We start from the raw sequence: 24,022 nt of genomic DNA, 5'->3' as shown, positions 1-24,022 counted from the left end.
CCCAACTCACCCCCTAGTCCCGCCCACCCCCTCTGCCCTGTCTCAGGCATTAACATGCAAAAAAGAAAGAAAAAAAAACAACACAAGTCACGGAGAGAGGAAAATCAGGCCAAAGTCAGGAATCCACAAACAGTTTGGGAACAACCGGAGCGCGGAGGGGCCTGGAGGTGATCACAGCCTCTGCAGGCAGCGGGGATAACAATGGAGGAGCTGTGAACACGCTTGGATTTTTTTTTTTTTAATTATTTTAATACTTTTGGGATTAAAAACAACAAAAAAGGAAACTTCTTTCTACCTTGCACGGATGCAATCGTTCAGCATGTAAGTTCTGAGAAGAGGGCAGCTCTCACCCCACTTCCTTGACTGATCTGAGGAGCAGGGTTTGACAACATTTAAAAGTTGGTGGAGGAGGTGGAGAATGGCCCCCTGCTCGAATAGGTGCGTGGATGATTTACCCGCGGAGTTAAAATAAAAAATTAAAAAAACTCAAGAAGTAGAGGAATGTGCCCGTGAGCCGCAACAAAGACGAGACATGAACAATGGCTGCGAGCGAGGGGCACAATGCGGGTGTGTACCGCAGCGTCTCTTTCAAAAATCTGGGCTCCTCCGGCAGCGGCAGGCGGAGGGGAGCGGCTCGGGGGGCTGGGGCCCCGCCGGAGTCCCGCCGGAGCCCAGCGGAGCGGAACCGTCCCCGACACGTGAAGCCGGCGCGTCGAGAAAAGTTTCCAAGATCTCCGCCGCCAGCCTCCCGACCGCAGACTTGTCGACGAGAGGCTCCTCCGCCTTCCCCTCCTCCGTCGCTCCATCCATCCAGCAGCTTACTGAGAGGTTCAGCAGCAGCAGCAGCAGCAGCAGCAGCGGTGGCTGTAGCACCCTCCCGCGGGCTCCAGGCTCCGGCAGGACGCGCGCCTCTCCGGCTCGTAAATCTCCCCGGGAGGAGGACGGCGGCGGGGCAGGGTGTCCCGCGAGCGGAGCGGAGTCCCTCTGCGACGCCAGGAGGCTTCACTCCGGCACCGACTCTGTGTCGGGCTCGGACTCGGAGAGGAGAAGCGACGGGCCGGGTGTCGTCGCGCGTTTGTCCACCGACAGCAGCGGCGGCGGCAAGAGAGATTCCCCCCGGACAGGCGCGCGAGCCGCCGAGCTCAGGAAAAGTTTCACTACAGACGAGGAAGAGGACGTCAGGGGCGCCCCCCCGCCTCGCAAAGCCCACAAAAGTTCCTTCCGTACCCACCACGGCGACTTTATCCCCTCGCATTCTGACAGGTGGCCCAGTGTTACCAAAATAAGGCAACTTTTTGACGAGAAAGGCGGCAACGCTTTGCAGCCGCCCAGGACTAACACATATGAGGATTTAAAAGCAGCCGACAGAAGGGACTTGCAGGAGCTACGGTGCAGTGAGAGTTCCCCTCTCTTTGACAGAAGTGGCAGCTCTGCTAACAAAGCCAGTGACCCGGCTTTGCCTGGGAACACAGGAAGCCACAAGGCCAGAGAGACTTCTCGCTGCCTTACGGACTTTCATTCCAAATCTGATCATCGTCAGGGCTCAGAGGATGAGGGAGTGAACGCAGAGACAAACAGAGCGCCTGCCAGGAGCGGTAGCGGTTGTCACGCTGGTCGCTACAGGCTTAACTCGTCCCCGCACAGGTCCCTAAGTGCCAGCACCGAGTCCGAGGCCGCGCGTAGGACCCCCAGGGCGACGGCGACGGCATCGACATCTGACCCTAAACCTGACCTTCAGCACTGCGCTACGTCGTCTTGGAGCGGATCTGCGGGCTCCTCCTGCTCCTCCTCTCAGCAGCAACTGACAGAGAGGGAGAGAAGGGATAGACAGGGGGTCGGGCTGCCCGGGGATAGTTTACATTCCTCACATAGCTCCTCTAAAACACCAGCCCCCACCACCTCCTCCGTCTCCTCTGCTCCAGCTCCAGATAAAGCCATTACCTCCTGCCCCTCTACTGTAGCTCCTTCCTCTGAGCCAACAACGGTTCGTTCCTCTCTCGGCTCCCGCTGGAAGGTGAACTCCGCAGACGAAGAGGAGGTGCACGCCAGGAGGCGAAGGGGTTACCCCTCTGACCCCAAGCCTCCCGTCACCTGCAGAGGAGGAGGGGAGAGGACTGCCACGGAGCGCGGCGGCAGCTATTTATCTCGCAGTAAAAATGGCTGGTGGGGGGCTAAGGTCATTGGCAGGTCCTCGGGCAGCGAGGAGGACAGCCCCACATCTTTAGGCCCCCACTGTCGAGAGGCAGTGCGCCGCCGCTCTCTGAGAAAGAAGAAGAAGGTCAGCGGGGCTGCCGCTGCGGCCGCAGCAGGCCGCGACGATTACAATGATCGTGACGGCGAATCAGAAGACAGTGACAGCGACACGGCCTTGACCATGGATCACTTAGAGAGGCAGCAGAACACCGGGGAGTTTCCAGGGGCGATTCACAGGAGCCACTCGGCACGAGAGCACGGCAGTCACAGTTACAGAGCCAAGGTGCAGCACTGGGAGCGCATCACCTCGCCCGTGATGCCCAGCACGCTTCCCAGCGTGTCACGGGTGGCGAAAGTGAACATCCCTCCTTTTGTTTCCAGCCCTGGCGGGTCACGCTGCAGCAGCCGATATTCCAGCACCGAGACGTTGAAAGAGGAGGACCAGGGAAGCTGCGCCGGTCTTCCAGCCAGCGTGCTCCTTAATAGGAGTGAAGCAGAAGGTGGCGCAGGCAGAACTGCGTCCTCGTCTGTGCTGAGCAAAACCTACCACGGGAATTTTACCATGTACCGCTCCCCAAGCTTTGGCCACGGCGATAACTTCTCCCGTTCCCCTATTCGCGTGCGGCCAAAGTTAGTGCCAACAGTAACCCCCACCTTGAATGTACCTTCTGGAGAAGGTGGGAGGTCTTCACAGTTTAGAGGGGCTGAGACCGTTGCATTAAAGAAAACAACTCAGGGGGCCAATGTAGATGATAATAAAAAGCTGATTTCCACGTCCAACCCTGATATCACGTCAGAAACTATGTCCCTCTTAAGCTTTCTGAAATCTGGCCTACCAGAGCTGAAGGTGCGGAGGACAAACGAAGGGGACAGAACTGGTGGTGTGGGGGGATCGTCGGTGTGCAGGAGGAGCTCAGGCCCTCACGGAGGACCTGCTCTGCCTTTGGGCCGCCACCCTTCGTTGAAAGATCTAACTGCGACACTTAGACGCACAAAATCCTTCACTTATTCTGACAAACCCACAGCAAGTGCAAGGTGCTACTTGACAGGTGCCGCCGCTAAAAGGAGCTCCTCTGAGCAGCAGCTTGACTTGGATGAAGACAAAGCTGAGGTGAGGGTGGTGTTGTCAGACAGGGAAGTAGAAAGTGACAGTGGGGATTTTAGAGTCGGGCGAGGACAAACAATTAAGAATTATAGACTGGATGATGAGGACAATGGGGATGAAGTCATGCCCACTCCGTTTCAAGAAAGGTGTGTGCAGGAAGCCAGGCAGGTCATTCAAGATATCTGCCAGATGTGCACGAGAGAAGATGATGATGATTATGCAAGTGTAAATACAACTGAGGATAAATTAGGGGGTAAATGTTTACAAGTCAAGAAAACACGTGAAGAGAAGGGAGACGCAGGAGGCGTTAAAGATGAGACGAGAGGGGCTCTACAGGCCGAGTCTGAGAACGCCAAAGACAAAGATAAACATGAGCAGGAGAGAGAGAACAGTGGGAGGCAGAGGAGTGGACAAAGTATGCAGCTGGAGAAGTTAAGCAGCAGGGGTACAGAGTGCTGGGAGAAGCCGAAGAGACAGGGCAGAGAGCTGGAGGGAGCCCTGCAGAAGGGCGACTCGGAGGAAAGCATGCTCTATGACCGCTCCGTGGATGAACTTTCAGGCCACGAGTCGAGCTTAACAGACGAGGGGATTGTAACGGAGCCCGAGACAGGTCCCAGTGACCTCTCGGAGAGGTCGTTCCTGTGCTCAGCAGGGGTTAATTTAGGGTCAAGATTAGGCAGGGATGCGGTTGTGCAGCCGGTCTCTGGATGGAAGCAGCCGGCTCATGAGGCGGAAAGCTTCAAGCAGGAGGTAACGGCGACAGAGAATAGCTCGAGTTGCACGAGCCGTCTGAGTAAAGCGAGTTTGCCTTGCTCGATGGCTCTCCCTGCATGCATGGCTCAGACTGACAACCTTATTATGGAGGTGAGCGCTGCTGCTTGTGTAAACATTGTCAACACTGGGAGTGAAGGGATCCTCATTAACAGTGCTGTGTTTCAGGGGTCAGCAGCAGCAGCAGCAGGAGGAGGAGGGTGTGGGGTATTTGAAGCCCCCGCAACCCCGAGCGGTAGCCGTCGGAGGCGCAAGTTCTCCCCATCTGGTAACAACAACACAAGCTCTGATTCCAGCAACGGCAGTCATGCTGATTCAACAATAACAGCTGTAGGAAACGGGGAGTCAACAGTCTACCGTTCTCTCAGCGACCCCATGCCTCAGCGGCGCTGTTCTGTTGTGGAAGAAGGGAACAACTTTTCTTCAGTAGACAGCAACCTTCTGGGTTCCCTGTCTGTCAAAGGAGGAGGGGGAGGGGATCCAGAGGCCTCTTCTACGTCTTCAGTGTCCGAATACAAGGGCAGTGTAGCAAGCGACTTATCTGTGTACAGTGATGGGGGCCTCAGATGTGACAGCATCCAAGACTACAGTGGGGTGATCAGGAACGTTGTAGCTGAGCCAGGTGCAATGAACAGACTGGTCACAGATGACCACGGCAACGGCAAAGCCCCCAAGAAAAAGTCTTTCAGTGACCCCAGTCGTCGCAGCGATGCTCCTATACTGTCCCAGATTGACTCTCAGTTTAAAGGCCAAACCGGCAGCAGTCAGCCGATCAGTGAGCTGGATCAATCTGGACAGATTCCTCCTTCCAGCAGTGAGCCAATCCTGAGTGAACAGAGGGAGGAATTGTGGGAACCAGAGTCTAAAACTGCACAGATACTGGTCAAGATTTCAGATTGTAGTCTTCAGTCTAATAATCCAGAAGATGAAGATGACGTAATAGGTGGAGAGGAGGAAGTGCAGAGGTTCAACTTTGACCTTAGGCTGGCCGAGGTCTTTTCTCCTCGGAAGATGCGTCGACCGACTAGAAAGCGTCCCAACAGGTTGGCGTTTTTCTCTGACGAGGACCAGTTCGAACCCCTCGAGTTGGATTCTGAGGTGCAGGAGGCGCCCAGCAACCGAAGTCGGCTCACATCTTCTCCTCCAGCTTCGTTGCTGAATTTAAAATCCAGACCCAAGCATGTCCGCCATGCCAGCGAGCCTGCCACCTTCACCCCAATCTCCCCAGCTCCGCAACTCCAGCCGCTGAAGGAAGTGGACTCCTTCGCAGTCCAGTCCACCGAAGAACCGCCAGCTTTAAGCAAGCCCCCAGGAAATGAAGCCCGGTCTTTCGAGGACGCGTCAAAGAACTGTAATCTTGGCGCCCACGAACAGGTCGCTGAGGTCAGGCCTGTTCGGGGCACGAGCGACGGAGCCCAGGGTTTACCGACTACTTCAGAGGGCCCAGGTGTAACCAGCAGCTGTGGGCTTACCGAGTCTGGACCTCAGAAAGTAGGCCCAGAGGACTCTCCACCTGTTCCAACGCTGCAGAGGACCAAACCAAAAGTGGTGAGTTCAGACTTTGTTTCTGGGTTTTAAACCTCCTTTTTGCATGTTACTGCTTTGTGTTCTCGCGCTGCTTGATGTCTTTGGAATCGGATGGTTCACTTTCCCATATTTACTTGCTCGTGATTGTTTTCTGAGTCACACGGCGAGGTTGTCCCTTTAACGTCTCTTTTGAAAATGCAACCAGTTTGGCCCCTGTGACTTCACCGCACTCGTGTTTATATGCACTGCCTCAAGACTCGTGAGGTTCATTTCGGTGCGTTTGGGTGCAGGGCCACAATACAGAAGCCATTGAAGGCTGAGCTGTGTTAAACAAACATCAGAGGATGTTGTTAGCTTGATTAAACAGAACTCAATTGGAGAGCATTGAGGGATAGACCGAGGCCAACTGTTTGTTTCCATGTATTTGTTTTATCCAGTGTCCATTGTGTTTCTGCCAAAGTTGGAGTCATTGAAAGGAGAATACACAAACCAGTTCGCTAAACACAGCCTGATGCTGTGAGGCTTTCCCTGCCTTGTTATGTAATGGTATTAGCAGATAAGGTTGTGAAAATGTAATATTTGGATTTATAAATACACAGTCCATAAGGGCATACTGTATAGGTAACTAACGGGTGAGTTATAGGCTTGTAATCAGGTCAAAACAAACGATTTTTGGCTCTAACCAGTTTTATTACACATGGATGGGACTCTGAGTCACACAGAAACTACAAAACAACACAGTGATCTCATTACAGGCTGCATATCCAACATCCAGGGCTTTGGTTTCATTACATCACGACCGCCGCCGCTGCGTTGTGTTCCCGGTGTCAAGGCCCGATGTCGCTCCGTCAGATTTGCCACTGTGTGCGCGTCTCCGTCTGCCAAAACAAACACTCAGCTCGCTCCGTCTGCCGTTCCCCCTGACTTTTGGGATCATCTCAAGATGCTCTGCAGCTCGTAAATATCGTTTCCATCTCTGGTGCTCATTAGCCGTCCCTCCTAGATGCCGTAGCGACTGGAGCAGTAGCTGGCGAGCGACCTCTCCAAGCAGGAAATGGGTTTAGGGAAATGGGAAGTTGTTGTGGTAACTGAAGGGTTTGATGAAGTCCAGCCCTGCTGGCTGGTGGCTGTGTGTGTGTGTATTATAAACTGGTTTCTTTTTTTCTTTACGTGTGCGCGAGAGCCTTTGAGCAAATTGTTTGCCTGGGACACATCAGTGTCTGGTTTCTAATGTTTGGGCCCAGCTCGCCGGGCTTGGAGCGGTACCCTGCAGCTCTGGTGCGCTCCGACGACCTGCGCGATTTGGACTGGATGTAATAATGACTGTGCCAAGCCAAGACGGATCACAGGAAGGTCCTGAGAGGGAAGAAAAGGGAGAACGGCGCTGTTCGGAGGAGAGGAAGAGAGCTTTTGTCATCGACTTTGGCCCGTTTCACCCACAGCAGTGTTGCGATACTAGAATATCCGATTCATTTCACCTCTACTTGTTTCACTCCTTTCTCCTTTTAAGCTGATCTACTCTTCCTTCCTTCACCCCCCGCCCCAATGTTTTCCCAGTCACAGCATCCCTGTCATGCTGTGCCAGGGTTGTTGCATCCTCACATCTCCATTTGTCTTTTTTTTTAAATTATTATTATTTTCAGTCTAAATCTCCCCAACGTTCCACCTCCATGTTGTCCTATTCTCTCCCCTGTAACTCTGGAACATTGCAGCGAAGTGAGGTCATAACTTTCGGCGTAAGCCAGGCTGTCGAGCCAAATGTCAGGTACACGGAGAAGGAACGGCGGAAGAAAAGAAAAGAGGGAGTTGGAAGGAAGCTCACTGAGTTAAAAAAAAAAAAAAAAAGAGAGACGTAACAGGATTAAAATAGAAAATAAGGGAGAGCTGAAGAATGAGGCAGCGATGGGGGGAGGGCTGGAAGAGAGGACTGGCCTTTTGGTTTAAACAGCGTTCAGTTAAATATGCAAAATAGTTATTTGATTGTATTTCTCTGGTTTGCTAAACCCCCCCAAAACATGTAAAATCCCAACAAGTCAGGTTATTTGCTGGCTAATAGTGTGTGTATCTTTTCTGGTCATATTGCACCGTCTACCTTACAAAATAACCCACTAATGGCCCCCGCAGCTGCACTCCGTTCGGTCAAGAAGAAGTCCGTTCAATGAATGGGGGGGGGTCTTACAGGTTTTTTTTTTTTTTGCTTGTTCTAACGGAGCACTTCTCAGAGACAGAACAGCCCCTGCTTCACGGACAAGTTCGAACAAATGGTACCCGTAATGGTGTTGCGAGAAGCAGCGGAGTCTGTCGTTTGTTAAAAAAGAAAAAAAGAAGAAAGAAGTCAAACAGAGCACACGTGTTGTTTTTGCTGCCATGTGATGGATCGGGTTCCTCTTGAACTTGTGTCACCTCTCCTTTTGTTGCATAATAGCTCTTCACCCCCTCCCAAAAAAGCAAACGATTCCTGGGTTAAGTGTGTCATTTATTAGTGGCCTTATGCTGATATCGTTCATTTTTACTGCGTAACTCGTGTTTAAGAGGTTTGGCTTTGATAAATAGTAGCTAACGTGTCTGATCGGTGGACGGTTCTTTTATTTCCGGACACGATTTTGTCCGTGTTGTTTTTCACTTCCATCCGTTCGGTTTATGGACGGTGCGGGCTGATGGGGAGGAGGAAAGAGGAAATAAAATGGTCAGAGAGCAGGAAAAGGAGTCCTAAAGGCTGGTTTTGCTCCACTCCTCGTGGATTAGGACTAAAAGCACCAGTGTTTGGAACTGCAGATTTACGACTCACCGTGTTTTTATCTGGCCACCCACTTGGGCTTTAATACCTTCCCTTTGCCCGGCTTTTTATTTTTTATTTTTGTTCATTCTTTTGTTGCAGCCCCCTCCCGCTACCAATCAGATTTGACAGAACAGTGATGTTCTGTGTCTTGAGTTGGACGTATTCGTCTTGCCGCAGCAACTTTTCTAATGTCTGGTTTGATGTTTCCATGCTTTCTGTGTTCTGGTTGATCCTCCTCAAGCATAAAATAAGAATGTGTGCCGTTGTGTATTGCAAGCTTGATAACTAGTTAAAAGTTGTTTAACAGAAATTGTTGACAGTGAATGACACATATTGGCTTCTTTAAAAGGGGTCCACCATTTCATAGTGGAATATTTAAAAAAAACTATAGCTCTCGACTTAAGAAGAAGGGCCAAATGGACACTCAAAACCTAAGGACAGGGGTCACATTAAGAGATGGGATTTGGCTTTAGAATCCCTGTCACGAATGTTTTAAGGTTTGTGAAAATTGCTTCACATTATTCTATATTTTGCTAAGTGACAGTGTTAAGACATGTCCCAATTAAAGACGTTGCTGTGAAATTAAAGCTTCTTCATTCCAACTGTGGCTGTGTCACTGAGGCGCTCTCTTATTGTGTGTAGTTTAAGGTGACGCCTTAGCATCCTGTTAAAATTGCTTTTAAAGTTCATTTAGCTTGCAGCAATTTATTCTGATTGAGTGATTTAGGCTTGGCCAAACGATCTCAGTGCTTTGTTTTCTCTTATAAAGACTATGGTGTATGAAGAACCACACAGTATATTGCTCGTCGCCTTTCATGCCAGAGTTTTAGACCGAGATCATCTCATGTTGAGAGTTAGAGCCGCTCTGGTCGGACCTCGAAAACAACGTTATGCGCGGTCTCAAGCGACTTGTGTTGAGGATGACTCTCAGCTACTGCCGCACCAGATTTTAGCTCCAAATCTGTAAAGCTGGCTGAGTTATAGCCACTTTAGTGTGGCTGTGGCAGCCATCTTGAGTTGGGTCAACTCCAAAAGTTAATCAGTGGTAGATGGGCCTCCATTGGTTGTTTCCTAAAAGTTTCAGTTAAAGTTCATCCAGTGGTTTGTGGGAGGTTTTGTGAACACACACACACACACACACACAGGGGCAATGTTATCATCTGCCTTCGCCTTTCAGCCGTGGGTGATGAAGATGAGTGCGGAGGCAGGAGCTCATCCAGTAGGTTTCTTTGAACGCAGGCTTGAAAGTTTGAGTGAAAGGGCACATCACGCGGTGGAGGGAACGTCCGTGCGGGCACATCTTTTTTCTTTTTTTTTTTTGCACCCAAAGGTCAATGGAGGTCTACTGCGGCGTTAAAAGCCAGGGACGCAAGTGAGGGGGCAAAGTGTGGAGTGGAGATGAAAGGCCTCAGGATGCGGTTTGTTCTGAATGTTGCAGAAAGAAAAAAAAAAGGGAGGGGGGGATGAATCGCAGATAAAAAGCCGAACCGGGGGGGCATCGCAGATGTAGTCTCTGCTGGCGGACTTGAACTTCACGGGAGTTCAAACCTGTTCCTGAACTCAAATATTAACCACCGGAGAGATCCTGAACCTGAAAGATGCTGCCGTCTCAGCTGTGCAGATAAAATACGGAACGTGTCGAATCCTGGTCCTCGAGGGCCACCATCCTGCATGTTTTACTTGTTTCTCTGCTCCAACACACCTGATTTAAATCAATGGGTGATTAACAGGCTTCTGCAGAACATGAAGAGGTGATTTAACCACTGAATCAGGTGTGTTGGAGCAGGGAAACACGTAAAACATGGAGGATGGTGGCCCTCCAGGACCAGGATTGGAGACCCCTGTTTTACACAAAAACATCGTCTTTTTAACTGGTTCTCTTTGGGAAAGCACCAAACCAATTATCCTGCAGCAAACCAAGACGTTTTGACTTGATTGTTTCAAAATTCTTATAAGGTCTGCCTACAATTTGCCATTTTTATTTATTTATTTATTTTTTGAGTTGAGACTCACATCTGCTGAAATCTGGTCCTTCTCACAATGTCACAAGGTCTAAACTCTCAGAACTTTTTGTGCCTGAAAATAAAAATCCAGCTTTTTGCATTCGGCAACCAATATAGAAAGTATATTTCTCATATTGGAAGCTGCAGGCTACATTTCCTGTAGTGTTTGGCTCAAATAACTCTCCGCTGACTTTTTAAATCCAACCAAAACTTAGCTTTTTTTTTTTTTAAGCGACTAAAACGAGCACATGGCAAGAACCGACTGAATAAATGTGCGTTTTTTTTTAAGAAGAAGCCATAAAAAAAAACGAGCATGTAGTGTCTCTACAAACAAATCCCAACATGAGGCTCCATCTGGTTTCTCACAGTGTATGTAAATATAAAACAAGCATCTGTGGGAAAACTGCCCTGGATGTCCTTGCCCTCAGTTGGTGACGATCGCGATCCGCTTTGAAAAATCTTTGAACATGCCCTAATAAGGACAGGCCTTTTTATTTATTATTTTTATTTATTTATTATGCCGGGTCTTTTTTCTTCCTTTCTTTTCATTCACTGGAGCCCAGCGGTGAAAACTTGATGCGTTTCGAGCCTGACATGGCGGTGCCATGACTGGGAACTGTTGGGGCTTCTTCCTGTGACTTCTCTCTCTGTCCGACTCCCGTCTCTCTCCCTCCCTCTCTCTCTCTCTCTCTCTCTCTCTCTCTCTCCCTCCCGGTGGATGTGGATCCACCCAGAGTAATTACAGAGCAGTTTGCTTGTGTAAGGAAAGCCTCCCCTGAAACAGCACTTTCTAACAAACTTGCCATTTCAGCTTTTTTTTTTTTTCGTGGGCACAGAAGGATTTTGACACCGTGTGCATTTGCCCGTTTGCTTCACGAGGCAAGAAGAAGTAATTCCAGTTTTACCTGAGTTTATTGTCTTCCTACGACCGCGCGGCGCACTTTGATGAGTCTTTGGCGTGCTTCTGACATTTTAGCCCTCTGGGTTGATTTCTTTTGGAGTCGTACATCTGCTGTCCATGTGGCTGCAAGCATGTCAGGGTGAGAAACTGAGGATTCAGATGATCCGTGATTCAGGTTCTGCTGACTAACTCATGCAGGAGAAACAGTCCTGGTTCACAATACAGCTGGTACTAATAATAATAACAAAGAAAACTAAAAAAGAGAAAAAATATCAGTTTTATTACATGCTGTATGTAACAAAACACACACCATGTGGACAAGAAAAAAATGAATTTAGTAACTTTACAGGAAGCTAAAGGATAAAATCAGCAAAACTGTAGTTAAAAGCCTAATTTGGCAAAATTGTAGCTAACAGCTAAATGCAGAAAAACCGTATCTAAACGCTAAAATCAGCAAAACATTTGTCAAAAGCAAAAATTGTAGTTGAAAGCTAAAGTTGGCCAAACTGCATCTTAAAACCAAATGTAGCAAACCGTAGCTAAAAGCTAAAATTAACAAAGCAGGAGCTAAATGCTTAAATTAGTAAAAAATAAAAAGTAAAAAACAAAGCGAGTTTGCTGAAGCAGATTTCAGAGAACTGTGTTTTTGAAGGAAATGAAGAAATCTCAGTGTATTTCTATTGGATTTTGTTTTAAAATCAAAATAATTCAAAAAGTTACAAACACTAAAAGTCCCAACACGCTATTCCCAGCCAAGCTGAACGTTCTGATTTACGAATGGTTTCATTGGCACAAATCGTGTGGCTGTAGTTGGACCGCAAAAGAACATTTGACAGAATCCATAAACAGGAAAACACGAGTGTAACCCGGCTCCCTCCGTTAACGGCGGCTGCACACGCAAACAAACCAAACAAGATCAGCTTCTACACACGGCCGTATTAAAACTCTTCCATCTGTACGTTTCATCGTAAAGTTTCAGCTGATGAGGTAAAATCTGTCTGCAGTGAGTGAGTTAACTATGACCGATAAATTACTCAGCCATAGAAAGACTGAACCAGTGTTGTCGACGCATACCGACTCGGCAAAGATCCTGTTTCAGATCTGATCTGTCTGCACTTTACTAGCAGCCGGTCACAGACACAATTCAAGCACATTCTTATAGCTGAATTTATTTTAAATAAATCCAAAAACAACACAGTTTGACACATAAATGAGTTTTTCATTGCCACCGAGGTGATTCCCAAAGAGCTATTTGCTGAAAACCCGTGTCTTTTGGACACAACAGGGTTTGCCGACCTTAGACTGACAGTATGTCATGGACCGACACACGTCCAGAGCTGTAACAAAGACTCACAGAGAGCAGATGGCCTGAAGTTACAGTATAAATGCATGAATCGTGGCCTTATGTTTATGCATATTTCCACCCAGCGGCAGTCAGACAATAGCACGACTGTGCCTCTTCTCCGTCACGTCTCTTGTTGCGTGGCATAGTTCAGAGTCCCGGCCTCGGCCTGAGCTGTGGGTTCAGCGTTTCCCCACCTTTCGCTACCTTTGACCCTCGGAGAAACATGACGGTGGCGGCGGCGGCACCCTCCCTCCCCGCTCTGTCTCCGTCCTCGTCTTCCTCCTCTCACCCACCCTTATGGCAGCAGCGGCGCGCCGGTTCGGCTCGTGCTCCAGCTGCGAGCTGAGAAGGGCGTGCGGCAGCGGGAGACGCTGGAAGCGCTGCAGTGCCGCTCCCGAGTGGCTGCTGGGGTCTCGGATTAAAGCGCAGGGGGAGGACGGAGACGTCGGCCAGGGACGGACGGACGCAGGCGGGGCCGAAGACGCGTCTCAGGCAGGTGGTGCTTCTGTGCAGCTCGGAAAGGTGTCGTGCTGCTGTCAGTGCCCCAGCTCTTATATCATCTGTAGCATGTTGATGATGTCACTCTGCTTTTATTTTGTTCCCTCGGCCTCCTTATGTACGGGAGGGGGGGACATGGTGATCAAAGGGACTCAGACGACTTAGGTTTAACGACTCTAGCGTTTACAAAGCTTTTGCCAGCCAGGATTTATTTCCCTTTAAGCTTCTTGGTCTGTAAACCATCACGGTCACCTTTTGTTCTCCGTGCGTAGAAAGTGTCTCTGGTTTAGATTATGTTCTAGTTGAAATATTACAAGCTCTTTTTTTTTGTCATCCCTTTTTTTATTATTCAGCACAACATTTCTGTTCAATTTCTCGTCACTCAGACTTTGTTTTTCCTTTGATATGCATTCAAAGAACACAATTGCGCCAAACTCGTTGGTTCCTGAGGCTTTCAGATGGTTTCTACCATGGCGCACTGGGCGTTCACAGCATTTCTTTTCATTTTTTTAATATATTTTTTTCCATTTATTATTGCCCACCACCATGGAAAGGTGGGTGATCGTGTAATGGCTTGTGTGTGTCAGCAAAAATATCTCATGAACCAGCTGACATTTTAATGAAACTCTCATGAGGTCATCATTGTGATCACCTTTAGCCGATGAACTTTTAGAGTCAGCCGCTTTCAAGATGGCCGCCACAGCTGATGGATATATTTACAGACGATGATCTAAAACTTGGCGTGACCGTAGCCGAGAGTCCTCCCCATCGCGTGCTTTGAGCACTGATGGATTGCGCGAGCTCTTTGGCTAGCAGAGCGGTGGGCGACGCGCGTTTCCCTTCCAGGAACGCCGCTTCCATTTTCGTAGGAATTTTTACTGCGTTACGATCAAAGTAAAAGTGTTTCAGCGAAATTCTCACACGAGGAACGGCGCTTTCGGCTTTCAGAACAGTTGGCTAAAGAGTGACCCGTGTCTCCTTCCTGTAGATCAGCGGGCGATGCTTGCACTTCAGCTAAATGTTTTGTCTGGAAGTGAGCTTCCCCAAAGCCGTGAGTCATCTCGGAAATATGCCGTCCTTCTCTAAATATGGTGTAAATAGAAGAGGCAGAGGGAAACGAGGCACCTGAGTCACGCCGGGATATTCCGGACAGATTTCTTATCCGTGCTGTCCGTTTTGCCGCGTCGGCCTCTCCCTCATCTCACACTCTGGCTTTTATTGTCAGCCCCTTTAGTCTTTTGTAAAGACTTGCTTATTGATAGGGATCTAACAGCCTGGCACCCATGTGCGATCCTTCACACACACACACACACACACACGAGACTTATTAGCTTCCATTTTGTTCCCCTCAGAGCCTCCCAAACGTCAGTGCCGTCTCACGGCTGCTGAAGCACGAAGTATTTGGGCTCCAAATTCATTACGAGCCAAATAAATTAGTCACGAGCCAAATATTTAATGGTTTTTACGGTTAACGGATCTTCTAAAGTGGAGTTTCTAAGGAAAGCTTATGAGCAGTTATCGTCTTACTTGTTGCAGACGGCTCTTTGAGTGACCTCAGATTGGAGAAATTGAGTTGAATTTCTGACCACATTGACTGCTCCAGTTTCAAAAGTGTTCACACAAACACTATTTTACTCTTTATTTTGCCTCACATGGATGTTTTTTGGGTATTGGTAAACTCTAATGGTGGCGATAGCAACTAGCTGTAGCAGTTCTGATGCTAGGGTACAGCTACGTCCTGCGAAATTGACAGTGATGTTTATAAAGTAGCATTTGGAAGAACATATTTGACTTTTTTTTTAAAGACTGGAGCTGATTTAAGACCTTTGTCCCACTCGAACTCGCCGTTTCTGTCCGAACTCAACTCTTTGAGTGACCCAATTTCAGAGAGTTAAAGAGCAATCCAACAACAGGTAGGGCATTAATTCTGCATCACCTATTCACACGACCCCACGCAGGAAAATAAAAGAAACGACTGGATTAATGAAGGAGCACTGGACGCAGCCGACGAAGTCCAATCGTTTCTAGTTTGTGACCTCCTGCGTGTTCCTCCTCACCGGGGGGTTGTCTCTGATTTGACAGAGAGAGAGAGGGAAAAAAGGAGGAGGGATTAATTAGTGTGAGAGAAAGGAGTGTGTGTCACAAACGGACACATTAAACACATTTAGTCATCAGAGCTGGTCTGCTGGGATAATTTGATCAAGTCCTGAAAGCTAAAACTAATAAATGAATGATTTATCTCTGGGTGTCTGTTTGAACCCACCAATCCCCCCGTCCCAGTTGGAGCAAAATAAATGAGACATTTTAAGATAAGGAAACTCTGACATTTTGGTAAATATTTGCTTCTTCTTTGGGAGTCAGATCAGGAGAACGAGACGACCTTCATCTCTGCGCAAAATCTGCCTCCTAATAATAACAATAATAATAAAACCCAGCCGAGGGAGCCGCGGTCAGACGTTAGTTTGCGCTCTGCTTGTTGATTTTTGTTTCTTTTTAGGATTAGAGCACAGAGCTAAGATGCTTGCTGAACTAGATTTTAGGCTTTTTGAGTTACGGGTCGGGTCTGGGCTTTATTTTTCAAAGTTTTTTTAATATATTTTTTCCCCCCCTACACCACTACAGTCCACTTCCATTTAAAGCCCACTGAACGGCGCAGGAATGTTCTGAAGTTTTTGTTGTTGGGCTCGAGTTGCCAGACAACCAGCCCAGACTCCAGGAGGTCCCTGCACCTTGTACAGAAATGGTCAGGCATAAAAACCGTGACATGTTGTTTTTACACTCCATCCATGTTTGTGCACAGAAAAGGAAGAGAACATTTAGGACTCGAGGCTTTTTGGAAGGCATTTTAATAAAAACAAACAAACAAACATTATATCACGTCTGTTAGGGAGAAAAGAAGTTTAGCTCCCTAGTTATTTCCTTTCCTTTAATTTTCATTTATTCATGACCGTAAAACCTGGAAGAAAATCCAAAAACGGCATCAAGTGACAAAAATAGGACACGGACGGCGTGTTACTTTTAGGAGCCGGGACTGTAAGCAGATTTGAACCAGTTTTTTTCAGTTGTTGTTTTTTATCCTCAGCTCGGTTAGACCTGGACCTTTGGGACGGTTTCTGATTAGTCCTGGATCTAAAGACAGAGAAAACAGTTTTATTTGAGTCAGGCGTTAAGCTCCTAAAATAAGTCATGCGTTTGTTCGATGACACAAACGGGCCAGGTCGTGCTTCCTCTGCAAGCAGCATTCGCTTCAATACACCTGCACAGCTCTTGCTCTATAGAGTTGCAGAAACTGTACGGCGAGGGGTTTGAGACGCCTGCGAGAGCTCTGCGACTGTTTGAGAGTAGATTGTGGTACGCTGTTCGCCTCGGGACGAGAAGGCTTCCACTAAAACTAAAAAAAAAAGGGGCTTAGGTTGGTTACATTTCTGCAGTGTGGGGACGGAAAAGAAGTAGAACTGCAAACAGTGGTTTGATTTCGTAAATGCCCCCTTTATCCAAAAGCACCACTGGTTAAACTAGTTATGATACGCAGTACTGTGCAAAAGTCTTTAGCCATCCCTTGTTCCTTAAAATTTTGATTCCAAACAGCCAGACGTTTGTGTGATCTTTTAAAGAGGTAAAGTGCTCTTACACTCTTATGTTTTACCTCTTTTTCATTCATTTTCAGTTGAAACCTTTTGGGTTTGTTAAGCTTCTTGACTAAAACCTTTGCACATTAATGTATGCAAGCAAACAAGAAAAAGGTAAAGAAAAAGGATGGCTGGACTATTGAGTTCTTTATTTTGACTCGAGTAATCTCCCTTTGTTGTCCTTCACTCTCATCCTTCCGAGTGTCAGTTTAGCCCAAACTAAGGACAGTAATCACCACTATAGTGATGATGGTTAATGATGATGACGGCAATTTATGTGACTGAAGGAATGCCCATGTCCCCTAAGACATTTTCTGAAGAGTTCACACAAAGACCCCCATCTCCCAGTGACAGCGGTCCAAGGGTTTGTTGGTAATCGGCTCCGTTTTTCCTGAAACAATGCCTTCCTTTCTCCGCCGCTCAATGGGCTCCTTAGTTTCCAGAAGGCCTCGGACGTATTCCCCTCTTTCAAACATTTTGCTCAGCGGCTGGCATTTTGGCTGCGTGGTTCTAAAATGTTATTGTGATGAGGGAACTTATCCAGGCTTCACAGAGCGTCCTCTTGTCATCCGAGTCGCCGCCGAACTTCACCGGAAAGCAAAGTCTCCCGGATGCGTCACACAGGGGCTGAGACATGGGGACGGACTTGAGACGCACACACTGTGGCGAGGTCCGACGGACAGTTTACCGAATGCATCAGAAACGGGAAGAAGTTTCCCTGCCTTTACGCTTTTACTCCCTCATTCTAAGTTTTACTTTGTCGCGTCGCTTTCCGTTGTGTCGTTATCTCGTTCGGCGTTTTAGGGCGGCTGCTTGAACTGAAAAGCTACAAGATTAAAAAAGTAAAACAAAAGGTTGCTGAACAGACAAAAGGACACGATAAGAAGAGGCCAAAATCCTAAAAATAGTTTAAGGTCTGACCTTCCAATTTGAGCTGTATTTCTCTTGGAGAGCTGAGGATTATGGGACTTATTCCATCCATTTTGGCTCCTTATTTCTTTTATTCATCTCCGTTCATGAACTGTTTTGTCTTTTCCTTCCAGGGAATGTTAGCTTTATTTGATAACAATGGAAGATTGTAAGAAGTGTGTTAGAAACCATGGAAGGAGCAAACATAACAAGAGTGTTAAATCTAAAACAAACCCAGGCTGTTTAATAATTCAGTCCTTTTATTTTGGCAATATTTGCTGACAGGTGCTTCGCTGATTGTTACCTTTATGAGTCCTTTTATTGATCTGTCAGTGTAAATAATACTAAGAAATAATATTTCTATCTTTCTTTGATGACTGTTGGGTTTTCCAACCTGTTCATGAACAATCAGATGGTTTTACAGCCAGTTGATCAGATTTCATTTTTTATTTTCTGAGCCATTGGTTTTGTTTCGAGGAAGTGACGACTGTTAAGTAGAATTTCAAGCCAGTTTCGACACAAATATTTGAATTAAAACCAAGCAACGAAAACAAACCTTGTCCGGAATCTTCCTTATTCTGATGATAATTAGAGTCACGTTCAAGTATTTTTCATCTAAACCTCTCGTTCGACATATTTAAAGCCAAGCCATCAATAACTAAGACTTGGACAATGGGATATGGTGTGCGGAGCGTAATAAACACTCAGCAATAACACAACAGGTTTGGGATGTTATGTATAAGCAGCTAAATGAAGCCAAAGTTGGCTGATTTTTGTTCTTCTGCTTCAACTAGCTTTGCTGTATAAATCAAGACGTGTTCCATTATTTCTGATCAGATCGTGCAGAACTGACATGACGTAAAGCTTTTTAATTTTTTTTTTTTTGCACGAACTGCTCTAAAACCGTTAGGATTTAAAGCCCTTGTAGGACGGCTCTGCACAGACTAGCCATTAGCTCGTTCCTCTGCTCGAAATTTCTGCCAATTGAGTGAGAAACCGGCAGAAGAAGTTCCAAGCTCACACCAGAACCTGGTTCCTCTTACATCCAGCCTGTGACAGACACAGCAGCCCCGTCGCTTTTTTAACGAGGCATGAAACGGCCTCCGGTGTCGCAGTCCCCTCTGAAGGCTCGAGCGAACGCTGTGTTTTATATCTGAGAAACACGCCGTATCGGCCATTAATTTGTGCGCGGAGGTGAAAACAACATGAATCCTGCCTTTTATGGAGCTATTCCTTCTGTGTTATCCTTCTCGCAGGCGCCATAATTGTCTTCATTGAGAGGGCAGGGCAGGAAGTGGGTTTGGGGGAGGCAATCTTTTGAGCTCCATGGACACACACTCTCTCATTCACTTACACACACACACACACACAACCTTCGTGCACCCTTAATGTGTTTGTCAGAGGACAAAGAGAGAGAGAGAGAGAGAGAGAAAAAGAAACCGTTTGGGAACTTTTCTAAGCAGCTAACTCGGTCCTAAAGAGGATTTTTCTTGAAGTGGATGGTCACCCTTGTGTGTATTATCCGTTACTCGTAGCAACTGTACGTGTATGTTGCTGTAGGAATGTGGTGACTTCAGAGGAGCGAGTGTTTTTGCTTTTTAGAGAACAGAAGAAGGGAGGAGAAACGCATTTAGAGCAGTTAATCAAACTCTTCCACAACCGCGTTCTGTTCACTCATACTTTGTCTCTTACGTCCAGCCGCCAAGAAGACGGTTTCTGTTTGGTTCCCTTGCTTCCTCTCGAACTCCGTTGTTCTTTTTCTGTCTTTTTTTTTTTTTAACCCCCCCCCCCTGGTCGTGTCTGTGTGCAGGTTGGCCCAGCCTTACATCTACCCTCAAGCGTTCGTGCAGCCCAGCCTGGTGCTGCCCCATAAAAGACTCTCTGGACCGTTGGTGTGTGTGGTGAATGTACTGTACTCGGTGTCTGCCGTACAGAGCACTGCGGTGCTCCAAACACACGTTATNTGTCTCTTACGTCCAGCCGCCAAGAAGACGGTTTCTGTTTGGTTCCCTTGCTTCCTCTCGAACTCCGTTGTTCTTTTTCTGTCTTTTTTTTTTTTTAACCCCCCCCCCCCTTCCTCCCTCTATTTTTAACTTCTCTCCCACCAAGTTCACATCTGGATCTTATTGACAGAGTGAACAGGCTTTCAGCCATAAAAGACTCTCTGGACCGTTGGTGTGTGTGGTGAATGTACTGTACTCGGTGTCTGCCGTACAGAGCACTGCGGTGCTCCAAACACACGTTATGCTCCGTATAAGATGAACAATAGGATGTAAACTGAAGATCGAGGGTGTTTCGTGCTGCCAGGAAAACACCCATACAGCCTCTCCTTGGCTATATCTCTGTATGTGTTTGTCGGCCTCTTAGCAGAACATCCCATGAACCACTGGATGGATCTGAATGAAAACCATCCAGTGAGGGGGGGTGATGGCGCTGATCAGACCTAAATCTCCAATTACATCATTAGTTTTCTTGATGTTAAGACACAGTTTGGGGTTCTTCTCACACCAGGCTGCCAGAGTTTCCCTTTCTCTCCTGTGCCTGTCGTCATCAGTGATCAGGACGAGAGATGGACCAAATAATCGACAGACATCGGCCACTTTAAACAAAACAAAACAAAGAACTGGCATTCAGCCATGCCTGTGTGTACTTAATCAATTCCTAAGTAGGAATATAAAGATGCTGTGGCCCACAGATAGGTTTATTTTTGAGCGAGAATTTCTCTTTAATATATATATTTAAGGCCTTCAGCTGCCCTTATTTGCAAAGATCACCATCATCGTCATCAACTTTATTTATATGGCGCTTTAACACCAGCCACAGCTGAAACAAAAGTGCTGAAGATCAGTAATAAATAAAAGAAAAGAAGCATAAAAATAAAGTGACAAGGCTAAACGCACAATAATGAATTAAAAACTCAATTCCAGCTGCAATAAAACAACACAGTTAAACAGATAAAACCAATACCAATAAAAAAAAAAAGTAAAATCAAGTCTCAGTTGGGTTGAAGGCCATTGAGTAAAAATAAGTTTTCAGACGGGTTTTAAAAATGGACAGTGAAATGAACAAGAAAGGAAAAACTCCTATCGGTCGACCTCTACCCAGTACAGCTGTGTCATCTGTGAATTTGTCGATGTAGTTGGGTTGATAGGTTGATAGGAGGGGGGAGCAGTCATGTGTGGAGCATTTAGAGCAGTGGGCCCAGCATGCAGCCCTGTGGGACACCGATGCTGACGATCAGAGGCGATGACTGGTGCTTCCCGAGTGTGATCGGTTCAGAGAACCCAGTTACTTAGTGAGGTGTTGAGGAGTTTGCCTGGCCGGGTGGTATTAAACGCTAAATAAACGTAAACAGATGTGTTGCTTCTCTCCAGGTGTTTGAACTCTGACCTGTGTGCTCTGTAGGTGAAGTGGTGCTGGTCAGAGGAAGCTGGTGTGGTGTCTTTGATGTATTTCCTGACCGGTCTTTCCAAACGTTTGGCAGGTAAGGGGGCTGAGGGCCACAGGCCTGTAGTCATGCTAGCATGCCGTCGCTGACTGTTTTAGTTGATGTTTGGAAGAGTAACGGCGCACGTGATGGAGCTGGGGCAACGATTGAAAAAAACGTTTCCCGTCACACCATCAGTTCAAGCTGCTTTTATGAGGTCGACGCTCAGCAGGCGGCGCCTGGGGGGCTCAAGGTGGCGAGAAAGTGCAACAGTGCTGTCCGTTGTGTTTGTCCAGCTGTGTGGAGAACAGGTTCGGTTCATCAGTCAGAGAGGCACTGCTGCTGGCAGGGGTAGACGTTGGCCCCTTGTAGTCTGTAATTGATTTTATCCCCTCCTACACTCGCCTCGGGTTGACACCAGTGTTAAAATGATGTTCCGCCTGCTGTCTGTGTTGGCAGATTTCTTGCCTCGTCTGGCAGCGCTGTGTGCCGCAGCATCGCGGGTCTTCACCGGTGTTCGTACCTCAGGAATCAGCCGTGGTCCATACAGGAAGGCTCGTGTCCACTGTGTATTCCTCCAGTTCCTCTGTAGGGTCATTCAGGTTTTTTTTTTTTTTTTGTTCATTTAAATTGTGCTGCTTGGATCAGATCAAGAAGGAACACTCGGGAAAACATAAAAATAAAAAAAAAACCTTCCCTAAAACCTGAGCTTTTGTTTGCGGTTTCAATAAATGTTACCTCGGTCTACAGATAAACCTAAAACATTCACCAAGTTTTGTATGAAAGTTTACATGAAAGCAGCAGTTTTATGTAATCTTGTTCACAGTTTATCCGAGATGAATCGCTCCTGGACTTTCTCCTGATGGAGGGAAGAAGTTTTCACTGTTTTCATTTAATTCTCCAATCAGTAAGTCCGGTTTTATGTTGGCGTGCACCAACTTAAATCATGTGATGATATTTAATAAACCTTCGTATTTTCAAACTATTTTGGTCTGTGTTTGGAATTCAAACGTTCTCGGCATGTCACTCCTGCCAGGGAGAGACTCTCGGTGCTCCTTAAATCTGTCAGCCACCTCAGGTGATGAGCTCTGAAATAAACTCCTCCTTTGTCATCAGCGTATCGCAGCCCCCCCCCCCGAGTCGACGCGTGACCTCTGAACCTGCCACCCTCTCACTCCTGCCTCACCACTGTTTTCTAAGCCGGCCGAGATTTAAGAACTACTTGCATGACAGCCCTTAATCTTCCTAATGGCAGGCTACATTTATGGCTAAAAAAAGCATTTGTTAACGTCTGAGGCAGGGTCTTGGCTAAGGACGGCTTGGCCAGCAGACTGCTTTTTTTTTCTTTTTTTTGGGTGTCATACCGGTTCTGTCAAACAGGGAAATAATTGGAGCTATTGGTTGATGCAAACATGTAGAAATATAAATATAAATCCGAAGTCAGTCCTGGGAGCCAGTTGTTATTAATGATGAGCAGATTATAAGTCATTTTGGTCTTTCCCTCCCACCTTCCTCACACATTTCCTCCTCTCTGTATTACTTCTGATCATTAAACTAAATTCAAATTCATTTGCATTTGCAGCCTTGTGGATTCTGCAGTGACTGGCGTGATCTGGTGAGTAGCTGCTGTTTGGGTTGGATGTGTGTGTGTGTGTGTGTGTGCACTCTATTAATAGCGAAAGGAATGGTGCAGGCCTGGGAATGTTGTCTCCTCTGGAAAAACAAACTTTTCTTTCCTCCCCTCTGTCCCTCTCTCTGTCTGTTCCCCTCCATGTGAGGTGGGAATAACATGACGGAGGGGAAGGGAAAATAAGGAGAAGATGGAGAAAGCCTGCATGGGAGCAGCCGGGAGCCGCTTTGGGAATAGGGATCATTGTATCGTGGTGTTGTTACTTCTGTCGCTCAGTTGTGCGTCAGGGACGTCTCCTGTTGGTCGTTGTCGGATTTCCCTGCCAATAAAGATGAAATTGCAACTGTTTAAGTGCTACATTTATTTTTCTTTTCTTTCTGCTCCGTCTCCATCACCGGCGCCTCCGGTGTTTCGTATTTTTGTTGCACAGATAGACCTAATAGGAAGCTTGTTTTGTGTGTTGTTCAGTGGTTTTATTAAGATTTCTAATAAGTCCGAATCCCTACACAGAAGAGACGAGCGGAGAAGAGCAGTGCTTGCCTCTCTGAGCAGATCTGTGGTTTCTGGGGTGTCCTTACAGCAGCACCGCATCCATGCTCCCTACGATGACCTCCCCTGACCTGTAGATGGGGGGGGGGGGGGGGGGGGGGGGTAACGCTCCGCTCGAGGTCGAAGGACGTGAGTTTCCGTCGTCTTCTCGTTGTTTGAGCTCAGAGAGCCAGGACACGCAGGTCATCCCGGGAGACGGTCGCCTATCACCGCTGGAACACCGAGTCAGAGACGCTGGCGAAGGCCCTGAACAGATTCTCATGTTCCGAGTCTGTATTTGCAGCCATTAATTAGGTTTGGACTAGAATCCCTATCTCAACCACTCAATCTCAATTTAAATAAAAAAAAGGATTTGTGTGCACACATTTAGCTGTAAAGTTATTCAAACAAATTTATTCTCAACATATGAAATTTGTCCTGTTGGCCTGAGGTGCCAGAAACCGTTGAACTCATTCTTCCACTGAAGACATCACTTTGATGGAGGGCCAAGAGTTGTGTTTTCGGTTACTAAGAAAGAAAGAAAGAAAAAAAGATGATTAAAACGGTATGGTGTATTTCTTGTTGCAGACTCTCTGTTTTGTTCCCCTTCCAGTCACTTATGCCTCGGTCGCCCAGAACACCTATTTTCCAGCAGTTTTCCCATCGGCTCCGGTGGTGGTGGGGGGGGCTCTGCATTCCTTCTTGTGCAGCATGTGTGGATGGATGCATTGTTTGTGCGCGTGTTTATGCGGACATGCTACCTGGATTCCTGCATTC

The 24,022-nt window shown here is 47.3% G+C and overlaps 1 protein-coding gene across 1 annotated transcript in view; it reads left to right on the top strand.

The window, feature by feature from the left end:
• Window positions 1–56: 56 nt before the first annotated feature.
• LOC108244632 (rho guanine nucleotide exchange factor 17) overlaps window positions 57–24,022 on the top strand; it is a 59,256-nt gene continuing 35,290 nt past the window's right edge. The window contains 2 exon segments of the mRNA XM_025009298.2: window positions 57–701; window positions 704–5,617. Coding sequence (XP_024865066.2) covers window positions 540–701; window positions 704–5,617 — 5,076 coding nt within the window. The 5' untranslated portion in view covers window positions 57–539.

Source organism: Kryptolebias marmoratus, linkage group LG2, assembly GCF_001649575.2.
Source record: "Kryptolebias marmoratus isolate JLee-2015 linkage group LG2, ASM164957v2, whole genome shotgun sequence".
Classification (NCBI taxonomy): Eukaryota; Metazoa; Chordata; class Actinopteri; order Cyprinodontiformes; family Rivulidae; genus Kryptolebias; species Kryptolebias marmoratus.
This window is presented reverse-complemented; position numbering and strand designations above follow the sequence as displayed.